Here is a 20,384-nt window from a genome sequence, read left to right on the forward strand (position 1 = left end):
GAGATTCAACAGCTGCCATTGACCCTTGTAAGCTAGGACTGCCCAACTTAAGAGCCCACACAAATAAAACACAGCAGGTACAAAAAATGTGAATAAATTGTATCTGTACATTAAACTTTTGACACATGCAATGGTGAAAAAATAATATCTATCTTTGGACGTACCTGGGTGGATGCAGACAACTTTTTTTTTTTAATCATTAAAAACAGTTTCATTTGTCATCATGATGTAAAGAGTATCAAGCAGAGCCTGATAGTCAGAAGTGGATGTTGGAACCACCATGTTATAGATACAAGTTCGGAAACTATGATAGCAGCAGAGCAGATTGCTTTGTGACAGTGGGCAGTTTCCATAAGAATCATGCGCTGACCGTACATTTCATTTGCCCTGAGGAGTGGAGAACTGAGCAGAGAACTGACCCTAAGAATATGTCACCACTGTCACAGAATGTCAATTCTGGATCTGCTTTAGAGCCAAATAAGAAGGCAAGGTCACAGCAAGATGGAGGTGGGGCTCCCATTACCTGGGGATGAGAGATAAGGCTGGTGCGCTGGGGGAAATGAATACCACAAGACATCCACAAAGGGGACAGACCACTTTTTCATGAAGAAACATGGGTCAATAATAGATATCTGGCAGAGAGGCCTTCAGACAGTCCGTTTCCACTGGAATCCAAACGTACCTCAGGTTGCGGATGAGATCTGTTCCGAAGCTCTGGTCAGATCCCAAGGTTTCCGTAACCAGGGGGACTGCTTCTGCGCATGTGCACGAGTGGCAGCAGACCGTTTCTGCGCATGAGCACTTCTGCGCATGTACGTGTGGCAAAACACTTCCGGGTTTGCCACTTTCGCAACCCGAAGTTTACGTTACTCAAGGGTAACATAAGCCGAGGTGCTACTGTAGTAAAGTAATCGAGGATATATTTACCTTCTACATGTGATGAAACAGCTTTCCCAATTACCTCAGAGCAACCATGTATTCACAGGAGTGCGCAAAGTTTCCCTAACTGATTCTCTCAGGAATGACAATAGCAGGCATAGGGAACAGTTTCTAGGTAAAACACTCTGAATAAGTAATGTAACTATGCTGCCCAGCTCAAATTCCTCCCGTGCTAAACTTCCCCCCAAAATGTGCAGCCCACTGCAAGGCTGTTCAGATTCTGACTGCTGTACACGAACACCTTTCAAGACATGTTGTTGTACGGACATGGGTATGAAAGAAAGCAAGGGAAAACTGGTCCTGCTTGAAAAATAAATGACTTGATCTTTTCATTTAAAAAAGCTTAAGCCCATAAAAGCCAGAAGCAATAGGCATAATTTTCACAGGCAGAGGAGCTAAACGGTTCTTGATGCAAATGCTCTCATTTAACTGCTTTGTGTTTCAGGAAGATAATTTCCACGGCGCCTTTCTAAATGAGATGACTTCTAGTCTTCATCCATCTTAGAGAAAGCACTTGCCTGGAGAACCTCCATGCAGTTGACTAGAATCAGAGCTCCGGTTAATTCTCGCCACTGTTTGGTCACAGGATTCTTCATTTTGTCCAGTGCAGACTGCAGGTCTTGCAACATATCTCTGTAACTGTCTCCATAGTGAGCTCCCCAGGTGTACAGGAAATCATACGCCGGTTTCCACATCATCTGAAGTTGAAAACATACCGGGGATCAATCATTTACATCTTGTTGCCTGGCACTTAAAAATATATCATGGAGGCGCCCAACAAACCTCCCTGGGGAGGGCATTCCACAAAAAGCAAAGTGACTTACTATAGTTTTAAATACAGATTCATAGTAAAATACATAACCCTTTAAAATCCATAGGCAAGAACAATAACATTAAAGTTACCAGCTTAAAACAGTAATAACTTAGCAATACCCCAGTTAACCTGGGACGTGGGTGGCGCTGTGGGTAAAAGCCTCAGCGCCTAGGGCTTGCCGATCGAAAGGTCGGCGGTTCGAATCCCCGTGGCGGGGTGCGCTCCCATCGTTCAGTCCCAGCGCCTGCCAACCTAGCAGTTCGAAAGCACCCCCAGATGTAAGTAGATAAATAGGGACCGCTTACAAGCGGGAAGGTAAACAGCGTTTCTGTGTGCGGCTCTGGCTCACCAGAGCAGCGATGTCACGCTGGCCACGTGACCCGGAAGTGTCTCCGGACAGCGCTGGCCCCCGGCCTCTTAAGTGAGATGGGCACACAACCCTAGAGTCTGGCAAGACTGGCCCGTATGGGCAGGGGTACCTTTACCTTTTCCTACCCCAGTTAACTATTCTCATTCATACCCCATACTTATTATCATACAGTACCTCTGGTTAAGTACTTAATTCATTCCGGAGGTCCGTTCTTAACCTGAAACTGTTCTTAACCTGAAGAACCACTTTAGCTAATGGAGCCTCCTGCTGCTGCCATGCTACCGGAGCACATTTTCTGTTCTCATCCTGAAGCAAAGTTCTTAACCTGAAGCACTATTTCTGGGTTAGCGGAGTCTGTAACCTGAAGCGTATGTAACCTGAGGTACCACTGTATTACTATAACTCTAAACATACAGTCAACTCTAAACAAACATGTCCTCATATCATTAAGTAGGTAACTTTTTTTTAAAAAAAGTATCTCTACCCCCCCCCTAGCATGTTGAAAGGAATTAATGGATTCATATTTACCAGTCATTAAATCCCTAATGAAATTGTCAGCCCCAAGACAATTCTTTCTTCCTCTGCTTATAAGGACCGTTTGGGTCTGAGGGGCATTCAGAAAGCAGCTGAATATCTGGAGATAACATCTATGGTTGGTTGGATTTCTGTTCTAAGTTGAGATCCCCTCCAAAAGATTCTGCTGATGAACCTAGTTCCCACATCCCATTCTCCACTCTCTCGTTATCATTTTGCTTTTACACATCACAAAATTAGTTTCTTCTTCTCTCTGGTAGCCTTTTGCCTCAGATTAGGAGCTTTATGGTTAGGAGGCTATTTTATCCTTGCTTCTGTCTTGAAAAACTTTTTGTGTGAACGTCATATATTATGAAGTTATTAAATTTGTGGTCTGTTTGTTTGTTTTTTAGGCTCCTCTTTTATAATTTAAGCTGCTTGCCATTATATTTTAAGTCGATTAATGTAAAGGCAGTGTTATAAATTCAGATATATAAGCTAGGCACCAAATGGCTCCTTAAACCAAGGTTACAATCACCAAAACAGAATTCCTAGTTGCCATTTGGAGGCTGGACAGCTCGAAAGTTGTATTTTGCAATACAACTTTCTGGTTCCTGAAATTTGTTCAGATCATGCCGATGAAATATCATGGATGGAATTCTACAGGCTTTGCTGTTGGTGTGTGAAAACAGTCAAGATCCAAGGATCCCCAGGCATGCGCCTCCAGGTGGCGGAGAAATCAGGGGCCCAGGCATCTTCACTTGGTCGCAAAGTGCTGATAGCCAGGTGCAGAATATGTCTGGCACCAGACAAATTTTGAATGCTGTGTAAAGCATTTACTGTATTTTTCGCTCTATAAGACGCACCAGACCACAAGACACACCTAGTTTTTGGAGGAGGAAAACAAGAAAAAAATTATTCTGAATCTCAGAAGCCAGAACAGCAAGAGGGATCGCTGCGCAGTGAAAGCAGCATTCCCTCTTGCTGTTCTGGCTTCTGGGATAGATGCGCAGCCTGCATTTGCTCCATAAGACACACACACATTTCCCCTTACTTTTTAGGAGGGGGAAAGTGAGTCTTATAGAGCAAAAAATACGGTATATTTGATCTGGTGTGTGTTTTTTGAGGGTCTCGTTAACTGTTCTGCTATTTTTTAAACTTTTGTAAGCTGTCTTGAACATTTTAATAGGAAAAAAGGATAAAAATGCTTTAAATTAAATTGTACTCAATAATGAAATTAATGAAATGGAATCAATCATGAAATCCCCCTGAGTTGGACCTGGATCGCTGAGCAGCTAATTTTCTAAACTCCAAATATGGTCATTGATCAATGAATCTTAACATTTTACTCGAGCAGCTCAAATTCTAGTGCAGTTTCCCAAAGTAGGTCATCACTCCTTGTGGAAAATTTAAAAGAAGCTGAACTGGAAAGGAGAGTGATAATAAGGTCCCAAGTTCAACCACAAGTATCTCTAGATAAGATCTCATCAAGGAAGAACTTGGGAGGCAGTGACATTACTGGGCTAAAAAGATCAACATTCTGACTCATTCAAAGGAGTACTTTAAACTTCTCAACATGTATCTCACGTAAAGTACAGGAACCAGTTGAGGGGGCTTGCAACTACTTTTTAGCAACACTAAAAACATAGGAGGGACGCGGGTGGCGCTGTGGGTAAAAGCCTCAGCACAGCGCCTAGGACTTGCCTATCAAAAGGTCGGCGGTTCGAATCCCCATGGCGGGGTGCGCTCCCGTTGCTCGGTCCCAGCGCCTGCCAACCTAGCAGTTCGAAAGCACCCCCGGGTGCAAGTAGATAAATAGAGACCGCTTTCTAGCGGGAAGGTAAACGGCATTTCCGTGTGCAGCTCTGGCTCGCCAGAGCAGCGATGTCACGCTGGCCACGTGACCCGGAAGTGTCTCCGGACAGCGCTGGCCCCCGGCCTCTTGAGTGAGATGGGCGCACAACCCCAGAGTCTGGCAAGACTGGCCCGTACGGGCAGGGGTACCTTTACCTTTTTACCTTTTAAAAACATAGGACATCACAAGCTCTGGCAACCCAGAAATTATCTTTGATAATAGGGAAGAACAATTTTAGGAATTAGCAGTTATTCATAATGAGCACTGGGTCACGGCAGCCTTGCACAGACAAAACTTTTAGGAATTCCTAGTGGAAATTAATTTTATTCCCATTTTGTAGGTGTCTACTGGAAGATGCAACAGCAAAGTAAAAAACAAAACAAAATCAGCACAGAAGATAGCAAAAAGTCAAACAGAAAGCTGTATTATTCTTGGAGGGGGTCATTTATGTTTAAAAATTTCAAATATAAACACTGGCAAATCAGAACAGCAGAAAACAATGGATAATTATGGAAGTCATTTTTTAAAATGATGCTCCGTCAGAAACTTCTATTTTAAAAACATACCACCTTAAAGTAAATCTGAAAACCACAGATGGAGAGCAAGTTTAGCACCGACAGTAAAGAAGCCAGAATGCCAGTCTTACTGTCAAGCTCTCAAAATGCAGATAGATACTGTGAAAATAACCTTGAACCTGCAGCTTTGGGATCAAATGTTCTCAATTAAGCTCGATTTGCAAATTAAAGAGAAACAAAGGGGACTTCCTAGATGTCAGTTCTGCAAACTCAGCCTGGCCCGTGAAAGTCAAGAATTTGAGACAGGGTGGAGTGCAATTCATTCTTACCACTGTTTTACTTAACAGCAATTAGGAGATGCAGAATGGCAAGAAGTCGTGTAATAGGAGTGTCTGCTCATATAGATTGACTGAATAAGCAAGTGCTATTTTTAAAGTCTCAGAATGCTTGTGAGCTAGTGATCACAGCTAGCGATGTTTGGAAAACCTGAATGAAGAACCTGAATTTGTATTTTTCTGCTTACTACATGAACAATGCTCAAGATCAGATTTGCTTGCATGAGAAACATGTCCAAAAGAAACTCCTGCTGTCCCAGTGCTGCCTGCTAAGCTTAAGGGGCTTACCAAGGCAGAAGGGAAATTTGCCCAGCTATGCCTCAAACCTGGCCAGTGTTATGTACTGCTGTGCAGCACAGTAGTAGCCAGCACTGTGCCCTCAGGTGCACTACAGGTCCCATCAGCACTAACCATGATACCTGCTAGCTGGGGGTGATGGGAGATGGAGTCCAACAGCAACAGGAGGGAACCAGTTTGGCTACTCCAGGTGTAACCGGCAAGCAGGAACCGTAAAGACATTGGAGTGTTGGAAGGCATGGTTGTGGTAAACTTCCTCAATAAAGATAGGGAACGTGACAGAGTTTGGGGTGCTTTAAAACAACCTGTTAAGGTCTGAGATTCTCTGTATGTGGTAGCAACTGCTAATATCCAGGAGCAAGGATGCTTAATAATGTGAAAGGAAAACCTGTGACCACTTCTCCCTCACCCAGAGGATCAAAGTAAGGATGAGCCATGTTGGAAACAAAACTGGAATTTAATTTAAACACACATGATGAGGGTTTAAGCTTGATGGTTAAGCTGATAAGCCAAAAACCTTTTACAGAAGTAATTAAGAACTTTATTTAAAATTGGACTTTAAACCGGTTTCTAATTAAGCTGATTCCTCACAGAATGGCTTTTTGTTCTCCTACCTAAACCAAGAAAACACTTTCAGGCCCATTTTAGAATTTTATCCTTGCCCTCAGGGAAATAATTGGGGCTGCCGTGCCTAGCAAACCGCTCCAATGCCCAGCTAATCTCTAGCCATGACCAAGCTAAGCTCAACTGGACCATTTAACTGTCCACTCCCTCCTGATTGGTGGACACTCCACCCAGCCCTGATTGGCTGCAGAAGAAGCCCCAGCTGGGTGGAATCATCATCTGCTGTGAAGCAGATTTATGTTGTGAACTGCCCTGAGTTCTACAGATGAAGGGGGGGTGAGTATACAAATTTAATTCATTCATTAATAGTAATATGAAAATGAATTATCTAGGATCAAATGAATAGTGTTGCTAGATCAGGCCAACATTCTATCTAGTCCAGCATCTCATTCTCACAGTGGCTATGGCTCTGGGAAGCCTTCAAGGAGAACCCAAGAGAAACAGCACTCTGTTCATTGTGATTCCCTACAACTGGTATTCAGGGCTATAAGGCCTCCATCAGTGGAGCTAGAAGACAGTATTCATGGAGGATGAGACTCTTTTAAAGCACTGTGTGCTGGATTATCATACTACGTATGTTTTGAAATCAATGCACATTAAACTATTATTGTAATAATATGCACTTTTTTAATTTTTTATTTTTTGCAGCACTGCGAGCCGCTTTGGGCACATTTATGTGGGAAAGCAGCCTACAGGTGAAACTAATACAAAAATTAAAAAACGTCAGAGTGAGTATCTCGTCTGCAAAGTGGGATCTGCCACACAAGGCTGCTGTAAGAATTGAGTAAGGAAAGAAGTGCTATTACAGAACCTGACCCTCCTTTGGGAAAGACCAAGCTATAAATAAACACAGGGAAAATGAAAACACTGCGCACAGAGTTATCAAATTCCTGCACGCTGCATGCTGACAGACAAAGAGGCAGCTATTTGGTTGTTGTGAATATTTCATTTAACTTCTAACTTGACAGCTTAATATCCCTGTGGCAGCTGATATGAGATTTCTAAGGCTGCTCGTGATGAATGATTCCAAATAAAAATATAAGCATAAGAAAAAGAGAGAGGAGGATAGGACCACTGCAAAATCAAGTACCTTTCCCCCCCTTTTTGACAAACAGTACTTTATGCAAGATTTCACCTAGATTATCTTTGCCTATAGGATTTCTTATCTTGTCTTATTTAAGTGCAAGTCCAAGTCACATATCAGAGAACTACATGAAAAATTTGGTAACTCAAAGAACAAGCCAAGGTGGACAACAATCAAAATTAAATACAGTGGTACCTCTAGATACGAACGGGATCTGTTCCGGAGCCCCATTCGCATCCAGAGGTAAACATATCTAGCGATGGTACGTCTGCGCACGCGCACACCGCTTTTTGCCGCTTCTGCGCATGCACGTTACGTCATTTTGAGCGTCTGCGCGTGCGCAAGAGGCGAAACCTGGAAGTAGCGCACTCCGTTACTTCCAGGTTGCCGCGGAGCGCAACTCGAACACGCTCAACTTGAAGCAAATTTAACCCGAGGTATGACTGTACAGGCCAAAAGAAATAGATTCAAAAAATGAGGTGAATAATATTCTGACCTCTTTTCTATTATGGGAACTAGTACATACAGACAAAAATTTGAAAGCCAAAGTATACTGAAATGCTCAAAGTTTTGCATTGCTTCCTGTTTGGATTATTCACTGCATTATACAGTGGTGCCTAGGGTTGAGAACTTAATTCGTTCTGCAGGTTCATTCTTAACCTGAAACTGTTCTTAACCTGAGGTACCACTTTAGCTAATGGGGCCTCCCGCTGCTGCCGCCGCGCCGCCACAACGCAATTTCTGTTCTCATCCTGAAGCAAGTTCTTAACCCGAGGTACTATTTCTGGGTTAGCGGAGTCTGTAACCTGAACCACCTGTAACCTGAAGCACCTCTAACCCGAGGTACCACTGTACGTTCATGTGACTTGCTAGTTTAGCTGTCATTGTCCTCCAACAATATCTACACATTTTCATATTTGGTTGGGATACCAAGCCAAAATCATCTGCCGATAAAGGCCAAAGTTAATGGAAATTTTTATATAGCTTCATTGACAGATGCGGAACAATCCAAAACACGTTTACTCAGAACTCAGCAGAGCTCAGTGTACCTTATCCTAAATAAAATATGCACAGAACTGCAGAATGAATCTTTATAGACTTACACCCTCAGGATGTCTCCATTTAAATTCTCTAGAGAAGCCATTTAAATGTTTAATTCAATATTTTGTCTCCATCAACCTGATGAGCCTCGTCTCTTTGGGTGGGCTTTGAGAAATGGCTTTGAGCAATTTTGTGTCATGCTATTATAACACAGACAAGAATTATTAGAGTTGAAAGTTTGGACACATAACAGTAAGACAGAGAGAGAGAGAGAGAGAGAGAGAGAGAGAGAGAGAGAGAGAGAGAGAGAATGATGTTTAGGACTGAAGAGAGACAGTTTCAAGAGTGTATTGACCAATTCTGTTTTCACCATGTTTGATGGGCATTATATCATTTAAGAAATAATAATAGTAATAATAATTTATTATTTATACCCTGCCATCCAGCTGGGTTTCCCCAGCCACCCTGGGTGGCTCCCAACATAATATTAAAAACACGATAAAACATCAAATATTAGAAACTTCCCTGAGCATGGCTGCCTTTAGATGTCTTCTAAAGGTTGTATGGTTACTTATCTCCTTGACATCTGATGGGAGGGCTTTCCACAGAGCGGGCACCACTACCAAGAAGGCCCTCTGCCTGGTTCCCTGTAACTTCACTTCTCGCAGTGAGGGAACCACTAGAAGGTCCTCGGAGATGGACCTCAGTATCCGAGCTGAACAATGTGGGTGGAGACGCTCCTTTGATTATACTGGGCCGAAGCCATTTAGGGCTTTAAAGGTCAGCACCCACACTTTGAATTGTGCTCAGAAAACCTATGCAACCTGTTTGACTAGAAGCAATGGTGGGACAAAAGGAATGTGTACACATACATCCCATGGCAAGCAATGCCATTTTATGTCAGTTATAAAAACAATGGTCTGTATTCAGCCTAAAAAGCTCTGGTGGCAAAAGAGCACAGTGAAAGAAAGTGAGAGAAGTTTCACCTCTGGAGGGACATCTCCATTTGTGCCCCGGTGGGGAGTTTCATAAGCTTCAATTTGTTGCTTTGTGAGTCGTGCTAATTTTTCTGCCAGCTCTCTCCAGCCTTTCCCAAGTTTCACAGCAGACGTAAAAATGACTGTGTCTTGCGTGATGCGTGCAAGTAATCCTTGGCAATCCAGCTTCAGCAGGGCCTGCAACCACAAGTTTGATGATTATGTTCTCAAGCAACCATGAATAACAATTAATTATAGCCAGCTTGTGCAACTGTTTGAAGCAATATGGAAACAAGCACTTAAACTTATGCTAAATATTCCACTAGTGTTCCAGAAGTGGCTTTTTTACATGTGGAGAAAGAGCACATAAAATGTGGAAATGATTAGGTAAGGGATCATCATGAAAACTGAATGAAATGCTATTTGAATGCAGTCTTAAGTCCATTGATTTCAGTGGGTCCTCCTTTACAGTATGTTTTACGTAGTCACATACATATATTTATTTAAATATTTATAAGCCACACTTCTGTAGAAATTATAACAAGGCAAGGTGTAAGATTTAAAACACAATACGCCAAAATAGCCAAAGCGAAAAGAACATATCATTAAAAATTAGTTAGTTAAAAAAAAAAAAGATTCTGAAGACCTGATTGAACAGTTTTTAAAAGACGTTTGAAAGAAAGCAGGGGTGACTCCTGTTGAACAAAGATCATGGAGCAAGGAGTTCCACAGAGCAGGGTCTGCCCACACAGAAGTCTTGGCCTCTGGTAAAGGCCTGTTAAATCTAAGGGGCGGGGGCACAAAATGTGCCCCATCTGAAGGCTTCAGTGATCAAAGCAGAGTACAGTGGTACCTCGGGTTACATACGCTTCAGGTTACATGCGCTTCAGGTTACAGACTCCGCTAACCCATAAATAGTACCTCAGGTTAAGAACTTTGCTTCAGGATGAGAACAGAAATCGTGCTCCTGCGCCACGGCGGCAGCAGGAGGCCCCATTAGCTAAAGTGGTGCTTCAGGTTAAGAACAGTTTCAGGTTAAGTACGGACCTCCGGAACGAATTAAGTACTTAACCTGAGGTACCACTGTATAAGAAATCTGGTGGTCTTCAAGGTACTTTTGGCTCCAAGTTGAGTAGGGCTTTGTGAATCTTGTGTCTGGCAGCAAAACAATAGATACACTGGAATAATTGTTACCAATTTTACTAACCCCTGGTGAATCTGTATCAATTCTCTTTCCCTAAAACAATTAGCCTAGGAGCCAGATTTAAAAGGAAATCTGAACTAATTGCGGTAGGTTTTTTCCAGATTTATCCCTATACTGCCAAAAATGGCATACTGTTCCAGAAAGAAGTGTACAATTTTATATAAATGTCAGTCTTAGGATCACATAATCAATAATAGAGTTTACTCATTATTCCTGATTACAGATATTTAGGACAGTCCTGCCTATAGTCATTAGCCAGGGAAAAGACCGGCTGAAATTACTGAAAGTTCTCTCCTGAGCAATTACTTTAAAACTAGGCTGCAGCAGGATAAAATCTGCTTAGGAAAAGAAATGTATATGGGTATTGTGGCCCATTTGTATAATCATTTTTCACAGAAGAAAAGCCAGTAACTGATGACTTCTTGCTCTCAGCTCTTTTTACTTGAGCGTCCTTTTAAAATGCTCAGGTTTATGTAAATGCAATCGCTTTGCTCTGCTGGCCCAAAACTGAACAAAACAAATGGCATTCCGTCTGAGACAAGAAAATATCTCTTCCGTTTTGCCCTTAAAATGTTGTTTTATTTACAATATTTATATACAGTTGTACCTTGGAAGTCAAATGGAATCCGTTCCAGAAGTCTGTTTGACTTCCAAAATGTTCGAAAACCAAAGTGCGGCTTCTGGTTGGCTGCAGGAAGCTCCTGCAGCCAATCGAAAGCCCCATCGGATGTTCGGCTTCCAAAAATAGTTCGCAAACTGGAACACTCACTTCCAGGTTTGCGGTGTTCGGGAGCCAAAATATTCGAGAACTAAGTTGTTTGAAAACCAAGGTATGACTGTACTACCATTAAAAAAAAACACACAGCAGCTTACAACTAACCAATTATGCAAGGTTTAAGTAGGAATCTCTGGCTCTCCAGAGGTTGTTGAAACTCCCATTTCCTCAGTTGGTTAGAGCGTGGTGCTGATAACACCAAGGTTGCAGGTTCAATCCCAGAATGGGACAGCTGCATATCCCACACCAAGATGGAAACTTGATCCTCTAATGTGGTTATTTCAGGAAGAAACACAGAAACACTGGATTCATAGAAGATCTTTGGAAGAAATAGAGGCTGCTCCATTTTAACATTGCTTTCCTCACAAGGAGGCCACCCAAAAAATTTCTGCATAGGTTGAATGTGGGCACTGCACAGACCGACCATAACAGATCATATGCTGGCCTGATCCTACGCAGCATCTCCACACCATCTCCATCCTATGTACAGTGGTACCTTGGGTTAAGTACTTAATTCGTTCCGGAGGTCCGTTCTTAACCTGAAACTGTTCTTAACCTGAAGCACCACTTTAGCTAATGGGGTCTCCTGCTGCCGCTGCACTGCGGGAGCACGATTTCTTAACCTGAGGTACTATTTCTGGGTTAGCGGAGTCTGTAACCTGAAGCGTATGTAACCTGAAGTGTATGTAATCCGAGGTACCACTGTACAATCATATGCATCAATTATATTCTCAGGCCTTTAAAGATGCTGCAGCTCTTTGGCAGAAAGCTGCCATTGTAAAAAATAAAACAAAAAGGTACTTAAGTTTTACCAAGAACTACACCTGTATAATGAGCCTGAAAATATAGCCTCAGGGAAGAAGCTGGAGGCAAGAGACATAACTTTTACCTGCAAGTCCATGTTTAAAATTGCAGCTGCAGAGAACTAGTGAGAAGTCCTTAAGCGGTAGTATATATATCCTGACAATGACGAAACCCATGACTTCCAGTGCTTGCTATTTTTAAGCTAAAGGGCTTCTGTTATTTTGGGCAACTTGCTAATGAGCAACATGTCATCACAGAAAAAGGACTAAGATTTGAAAGGCTTATGTCCAAAACCAGCATTTCCCAATGCTAGGTGGCTTACAGGTAAAATAAGAACAGCTAAAAACAAGGGGGTGGGACACACAATAATGAAATACTGGAACCACTGACCATGCTGGAGCTATGCTTCTGTTCTGAACCATGTAACAATGGTTCAGCATTGACTGACAGTACAGTACTGGGCCCCATTCAAGGTCCTGTTGATAACTTACAGTGCCCTGAATGACTTGGATCGCTGTAGGGGCGCCTGTCCCATTATCCACCAGCCTGTACTTTAAGATCTACTGGGAAGGCCCTCCTTGGGATCCCACCACAGGCAGTGATCCAAGGAAAGGGCCTTCTCAGTTGTGGCACCTCATCTGTGGAACTCTCTCCTGCTAAAGTTAGGTTTGGATCCCTATTTGTTGAATTTTAGTCGGGTGTGAAGACTGCAGACCTATGTGTCACAGTGTTTCCGTCTGGCTTGCTGTGGTTTTTTGTTTTCAAGCTTTTTTTTAAGGGTGTGTGTTGACAGTGTTGTGTTTTGTTATGACTTTGATAGCGAGCCACTGTGAAAGGACCTTAGTGTGTGAGAGCTGGGGAGAGTGTATATTTAAATAAGGGCATGTCTCATCCTGTCTCTGCCGTGGCCCAACCCAACATATCTTTAGCCAGCCTAGGGCCTAAGGAAGGGGCATTCTGGGGGCGGGACCAGAGCTGGATCCTAAGCCTATTCGCTTGGTCACATGACATGGCAACCCAGTGTAGGTTGCACTGTGGTCTAAACCACTGAGCCTCTTGGGCTTGCCGATCGGTTCGAATCCCTGCAACGGAGTGAGCTCCCATTGCTTTGTCCCAGCTCCTGCCAACGTAGCAATTCGAAAGCACGCCAGTGCAAGTAGATAAATAGGTACCGCTGCAGCGGGAAGGTAAACAGTGTTTCCGTGTGCTCTAGTTTCTGTCACGGTGTTCCATTGCACCAGAAGTGGTTTAGTCATGCTGGCCACATGAACCAGAAAGCTGTCTGTGGACAAACGCTGGCTCCCTTGGCCTGAAAGCGAGATGAGCGCCACAACCCCATAGTCACCTTTGACTGGACTTAACCATCCAGGGGTCCTTTACCTTTACCCTTAAGCCAGCAAAAAGGATGGGATAACTCAAATCCTTTTCTAAAGGCTTCCTTTCCCTCTGTCAGGCTCAGCCAGCAGTAGCCCTGCTCTTGAACAGAGTTTTCAATCTGGCTTGCTTTATGCCAGCTTCTTGCATATTATGTATACAAATTTAATAAGCAAACAAATAAACAAAATAGGATTGCTCCCTTAGTCAACAGAGAAAGAATAGTCCCTCTAGCTATTACACTTTTCAAGTAGAAGAAAGTACCATAAAGCCATTGCAACGCTGCCAGGCAAACCCTTTAAGTACACTTCCTTGCAAACCAAAGTGCTACAGTAACGATTCTTGTTTCTCTACCAATAAATACATTAACTGAATGCAATTATCAGGCTGATACTGAAAATTTAAGGAGAAATCTTCATTATGGAGGAAGATTGCTTGCAGCTACAATTGCGCAATGAGGAAAGTCAGGGGAAACCCAGATACAGTGGTACCTCGGGTTAAGTACTTAATTTGTTCCGGAGGTCCGTTCTTAACCTGAAACTGTTCTTAACCTGAAGCACCACTTTAGCTAATGGGGCCTCCCGCTGCCGCCGTGCCGCCAGAGCACGATTTCTGTTCTCATCCTGAAGCAAAGTTCTTAACCCCGAGGTACTATTTCTGGGTTAGTGGAGTCTGTAACCTGAAGTGTATTTAACCTGAAGCGTCTGTAACCCGAGGTACCACTGTAAGGGGAGACACCTTCAAAACAACTTTCAGGGGGAACAGCACTCTGCATCCAGGCTTCCTGGTGCAGCTGGACTACCGGCTATGTGGGTTGGGGTGAAGAGGAGCTTGAGCCCAACAATGTCCGGAGAGCACCGGGTTGGGAAATGCTGCTCTACATTGAGCAAAGTGCTGAGATGCAGGAAGAACTTCAGTTCCAGCTAGAAAGCATTCGCAATGCCAGTGCTGCTGAGAGGTGGGATCACAGGATGAAGGGGTCTGGCTCATTACAAAGGGGCAAGGTGTCTCACCCATCAGCTGATCATCAGGTCGCACAGCTATCTTTAACGTCCCCCAAATAATTCCACCTATGACTCTGAAGGGTTATGGCAGGAATTCTACCATAGGGATAAAGGAAAAGTTGTCTGGCATTTATGTTTTCCAGAGATGGGAGGCGGACTGCACCAGAGGTAGCCAACATCATGTTTCCCATTATTGCATTTATATCAAGGAGTTCAAGGTAGCATACATGGCTCCATGTTATTCTCACAACAACCCTGTGAGACAGGCTGAAAGTTGGTGATTGGCCCAAGGTCACCCAGTGAGCTTAATGGCTGAGTGGAGATTTGAACCCCTGTTTCCTAGATCCTATTCCAACACCCTAACTCAGGCATAGGCAAACTCGGGCCTCCAGTTCTTTTGGGACTACAACTCCCATCATCCCTAGCTAACAGGACCAGTGGTCAGGGATGATGGGAAGTGTAGTCTCAAAACATCTGGAGGGCCGAGTTTGCCTATGCCTGCCCTAACTTCTACACCACGCTGGGTTCCCCAGTGTACTGGATTCAAACTCTCATCAGCCCCAGCCAGACAACATGGCCAATGGTCAGGGATGACGGGAATTACAGTCAGGGATGATGGGAGAACAACAACTGAAGTACACTCTCTTGGCTCCCACACTTCCAGGCTTTCATAAGGAACTAGGCAGGCTCTTATAAGTTGATAAAAAAACTAAAGAGCCCAGTTATCAACAGTGTGTTTTTGCCCCACAGCTTCTACATAATTTCAACATTAAGTGAACATTTTCACAACCAGCTTTTTTCAGACATCTTGGTCAGGATCCAACAAACCTATAAAGGAGCATGTGAGAGAACTACGTACGGAGCCAAGAACTGCTTTAAATGTTTCCATTGCAGCTGCAGCTCGCACAGCTAACAAAGCCATTTTTCCGACTAAAATAGCTTTGCTGGATCACCGTCATGTCACCTGCCTACAGGCCTTGAGGTGGAGAAGGATAACCATAATCCCAACAAATTAGCTAAGTCAATTATTGCTCATTTGGGCCTCACATAAACAAAGACCACATCCCCACCATGCATTTAAAGCATGTCATGGCTTCCCCCAAAGAATTCTGGGAACTATCGTTTGTTAAGGGTGGTGAGAGTTGCTAGGAGACCCCCATTTTCCTCACAGAACTACAATTTCCAGAGTGATTTAACTGTCAATCCTCCCTCCCAGGGAACTCTGGGAAATGTACAGTAGCTCTGTGAGAATAGGGGTCAAATGTTTGGTGTGAATGTGGCCTAACAGGGCACATCCAAGCAGTACTTACAACAGACAGCTCGTACAGGAAACGCCTGGTATTTCTGTTATCGTGGCAGACTTCCTTGAGCTTCTTCACAACGTAGGCTACTTTTTCTGATTCTTTGTCAGCTTGTACATCACTGAAAGCATCCAAAGACATGTTCAAAAATCCAAGGGCATCAGCTAAAGCTTTCCAATCATTCATTTTCTCCGATACCGTGGATAAGATTGCTGCGTAGATATAAGTCAGCTTTCTAAAAGGCAAAGCGATTTGCTCAAGAAGGCTTTTGGTTGTGATTGTGCTATCATCAATATCCATAGCTTGGTCTTTGGCTATCACTTTGACATTTTTGCAGTGTACGAGGCCAACTTTTCTTCTAAGAACGCCCACGTACCATTCTTTTACTTTAGCCTGTCCGATGGCTTTCACCTTATCTTCGCCAAGAAGCGCTATTGTGTCGCCTTTAAAATATTCTAGCAAATAGTCAATTTTATTTTGACGCAACACTGTCTTCAAAGCTACACCATAGCTGGCAACGTGTAAAGCTTTGTCCTGGAAAACTGGATATTTAATTGTTGGCGTCGACAGCAGTGGGGCAGAGTTGACCGCCTTGCGTCTTTCTAATCGGTTTGGCTTGTTGAACACCCCAGTTAATGGCTTTGGAGCTGGCTCAGGGGTTGTGATGTAAAACTGGCACACCACGTTGTTGCTTGGGACTTTCACCTGGACACGGAAGACAAATAGATGTATTTTCCTTCTGTTGATTATAGAAAATGGGAAGTGTTGGTGAATCACTTCGCCGCCCCCTTTCAGTATCCCTTCTTTAATTTCTTTCCTCTGATCCTCTTCCTTCACTTCAAAATCAGGGTCACAAGAGGCCACAAAAACGTTGAGATCTTGTGGCTTCTCAAGTGCAAATGTATGCTTTCCCCAGAGCTGGAAAACCACCGGGGGCATGCTCTTTCCACCCTTTTTAATGTCACATACTGTAAGTTTCTCTGGAACATAGTTGTGGCCAAACAGGGCAAATACAACTGTGAACGAAGGGTGGATATGTTTGGGTCCATAAATCCCAACTGAGAGCTTTCTGTGTATATACTCCCAAGCGCTTGCTGGTGAATTAATTGTATTGGTTTGGGCTACAGCCACAATGTACATCAAGTGACTTAGGTCCGTCAGCTTGACTTGGATAGTATCTTTATAGATGTAACAGTTGTTTATTCTTTCAAACGGACCCTCTTTAGTGAAACCACATAGACATACAATTTCAGTCATAACCTGACTGAAAGGGTCCTTCTTTACCTCAGCTGCAATTTTCATTTCGAGCAAAATGGCTTCTGTGGTATTGAGGTTACTTAATGTCAGTTCAATCAGTGGGCTCACAGTGGTCGAAAACTCATGGTTGAGCGATGGTGGGGAGTCAAGGATTGCCTGTAAGCCAACCTCTTGGAATTCTCCAAAGGCTACGTGGCCTTCAGGGAAATGAACCGCAATCTCCGAGTCAGGAAGCTGCACTGAGCCGCCTTCATGGCTCACTTTGCAAGCTATATGGGTTTCTACAGACTGGGTTTGGGCCCATCCTGGACTCTGGTTTATTGCATTCAAATCCAGGCAAGATCGGGCCAGCTGCCTTTGATTCAACCACGCTGTCCTATAGGCTTCACGATCATTCTGAAGAGGTTCACTGTTTGGAGGCAGGATATGGTTGGACGGTGCCGTGCTAGGGAGTTCAAATGTCTTAGTCCCTACAATATCCAAAAGATCTGAAACACTCCGAGATTTTGCCGATCTCCTGGAAGATTTGCGAAGAAAAAGATAATCAAGATTCAATTCGTCTCCAGATGAAGCAGTAGAGTCTCTGTTATTTAGATCTCTAAAAAATAAATAGGGGTCTTCTTTTAAGATAGATATGCGCTTGTCACTTTTTTCTCTGTTGTTTGACTGAGCTACATCGTCTAAAAAAGGATTGGATGCTGACAGTACATTCCAAAAAGGATTGGTCTTAAATGCTCCAGGGACACGTTGCTTAAATTCCTCAGACCAATGAGACTTCAGCTCCAGTTCATTTTCTCTGTCATCTGTTAAAGAGAAGAAAATGAAGTTAAGTATGGCGACTTTATATTTATTGTCTTCTACCTAATATTCTGCATTTGTCAAGATACTTCAGTTTCCCTTACATTAACTAAAAATACCAGGTGCAATATGTTGTTTTTATTTTGATTATATATTTTGTGGTTTTATATTTTGATTTTGTTCTCTGAACCACCCTGAGACCTCCAGGTATAGGGCACTATATAAATTCAATAAATAAAATAAAATAAAATAAAATAAACCAAGCATTTATCAAGCAAATGTAGATTCCGATCAGAACTCTGCTTAAGAAGGTAGGATGCTAGCAACATACCTGTCCAATCATTTCTTGCAGGGCTGCCGTCATCCAAGTCAACCAGACATCCCTCTGACTTACTCCATGAAATCTCCTTTATATGACAGGATGCAGACATCTTCCTTCCTAACAGATTTAAGACAAGTGGCTTTACTAACCAATAAATGTTTTAGAACCACAAGGCATAAATCGTAATCAAAGTCCAGAAAGAAATGGCTTAGGAATTCCTCACATTAACTTCACAATGGGGAGGCATAGATAGTTGCCTATTTGAGTTTAGCCTCACTTACCTGGGAGGAAGCCCCATTGAATTCAACAGGACTTACACCTGAGCAGACATTGGTTAAGACTGCAAGTCATGTTGTGTGGGCTGTTTATCCCTGCACAGTCTTTCAAAGTAATTTCTTCTCCATGCACAGAGGGAGGAATTACAATAACAGAAGCAGATTTTGCTCTCCTTCCCTGTGCCAGATTTCCCACTCGCTTAATGTCTGCACAGGGTCTGTGCTTATAAAGTCCCATAGGTACGTGCAGGGCTGTCTTTAGCATATGCACCACCAGGGTGCAAAGATCCACCCAGCGCTCCCAAATTTAGTTAATTTCATGTGCACGGCGCCGTTGTGAATGACAAGTGCCATTGCTGGTGCGGCACATCTTTGGTAAATGAGCGCACAAAGTCAAAAGTCCTTTAGTGAAACAGTAGGTATACATTTCGGTAATACCTAGGTATATATGTATTTTGTTTTTCTAGCTTGATCAAAATTATTTATTATTTCATAACAGGAAGATAGTTAAGAGCTTAGGCGGCTTCAATGGCAGGCGCCTTGTGCCCCCCCCCCAAATTCGATACCCGGGTGCCCCACACCCCTTGCACCCCTGAGTAAAGACGCCCTTGGGTACGTGTTCTTGTTGCCACATAGAAAGAAGAAGGGATCTGATTTGCCAATTCAGTTTTAGCATCCAAAGTAAATATTGCGTGTAGAGCATGGGTAGGCAAACTAAGACCCGGGGGCTGGATCTGGCCCAACTGCCTTCTAAATCCGGCCCGTGGGCGGTCTGGGAATCAGCGTGTTTTTACATGAATAGAATGTGTCCTTTTATTTAAAATGCATCTCTGGGTTATTTGTGGGGCCTGCCTGGTGTTTTTACATGAGTAGAATGTGTCCTTTTATTTGAAATGCATCTCTGGGTTATTTGTGGGGCATAGGAATTTATTCATGTGGTTTTTTTTTCAAAATATAGTCTGCCCCCCCCCCAAGGTCTGAGGGACAGTGGACCGGCCCCCTGCTGAAAAAGTTTGCTGACCCCAGAGAGAGAGTATAATGGCAGCCCAGTTATAATGATTCTCTCGGATACTGCCTGCTTGCAAAATTCTGCAAACACAGAATGCTATTCCCCAAAAAGAATTGATTTTTGATTTTTCAATACATCTTTGTCTGGAAATGTAAACACTAGACTAGGCAAATAATTCCAGCCTCTTAAGAGTGATACTCTTATAAAGGGGCACTCAAAGATTCCAAAACACTGAGCTAGCCTTATCATTTAAGTTCTCCAGAACTTAACACAGAACTTCATATCCATGCCAGAAAAGGTGTGTATTTTATAACACAGCCAAGAAGGGTGGCACAAGGGTGTTTTGTTTAATCCGAATGCAGGTCAGTAAGCAGAGGGAGAAATGCACTCTTTGTTTTATCTGACAAATTTTGCAACATACACTGTACAATGTGATCTTTCATAGGTTTGTGTTTAAAACATACAATCATAGATGAAACAGAAACTAGTTCCACATACTGGCATTTCAGTATGTTTTTGTTTTTATTATTTCAGGGATTTATATATACTAACTGCCCTGCATAATATGTATACCAGGATAGTTTACACTAAAACACAGCAAAACAATTAGAAATGCGCTAAAAGTGCCCAAAATACACTACCAGTATTTCAGATATATGTAAAAAGTGGTTTAAAAGCCAGGGAGCATTTTTTTAAAAGTATTACAGATTAAACAATATAGGCAGCTTTTTGGGTTGCTACAGTTGAGAAGGGACTCTGCCTACCTGTATACAGTAACTGTGATAGATACATTGCCAACTACAGCATCCCAATATATTGAAACATGTCTTATGACTTGGAAACACCAGCTTCCATTTGAGCTGGGAGTATGGACCAACTACATTATTTACCTCAGGA

At 43.0% G+C, this 20,384-nt stretch overlaps 1 protein-coding gene across 1 annotated transcript in view; it reads right to left on the minus strand.

The window, feature by feature from the left end:
• Positions 1-802: 802 nt before the first annotated feature.
• The window catches only part of MACC1 (MET transcriptional regulator MACC1), a 31,818-nt gene continuing 12,236 nt past the window's right edge, over positions 803-20,384 (minus strand). Inside the window, exons 2-5 of the mRNA XM_028750839.2 lie at positions 18,213-18,320; positions 15,836-17,886; positions 9,374-9,562; positions 803-1,637 (exon numbers count right to left, since the gene is read on the minus strand). Coding sequence (XP_028606672.2) covers positions 1,425-1,637; positions 9,374-9,562; positions 15,836-17,886; positions 18,213-18,312 — 2,553 coding nt within the window. The 5' untranslated portion in view covers positions 18,313-18,320 and the 3' untranslated portion in view covers positions 803-1,424. The remainder of the gene's footprint in view (positions 1,638-9,373; positions 9,563-15,835; positions 17,887-18,212; positions 18,321-20,384) is intronic.

The sequence above is a fragment of the Podarcis muralis genome, chromosome 12 (assembly GCF_964188315.1).
Source record: "Podarcis muralis chromosome 12, rPodMur119.hap1.1, whole genome shotgun sequence".
Classification (NCBI taxonomy): domain Eukaryota; kingdom Metazoa; phylum Chordata; class Lepidosauria; order Squamata; family Lacertidae; genus Podarcis; species Podarcis muralis.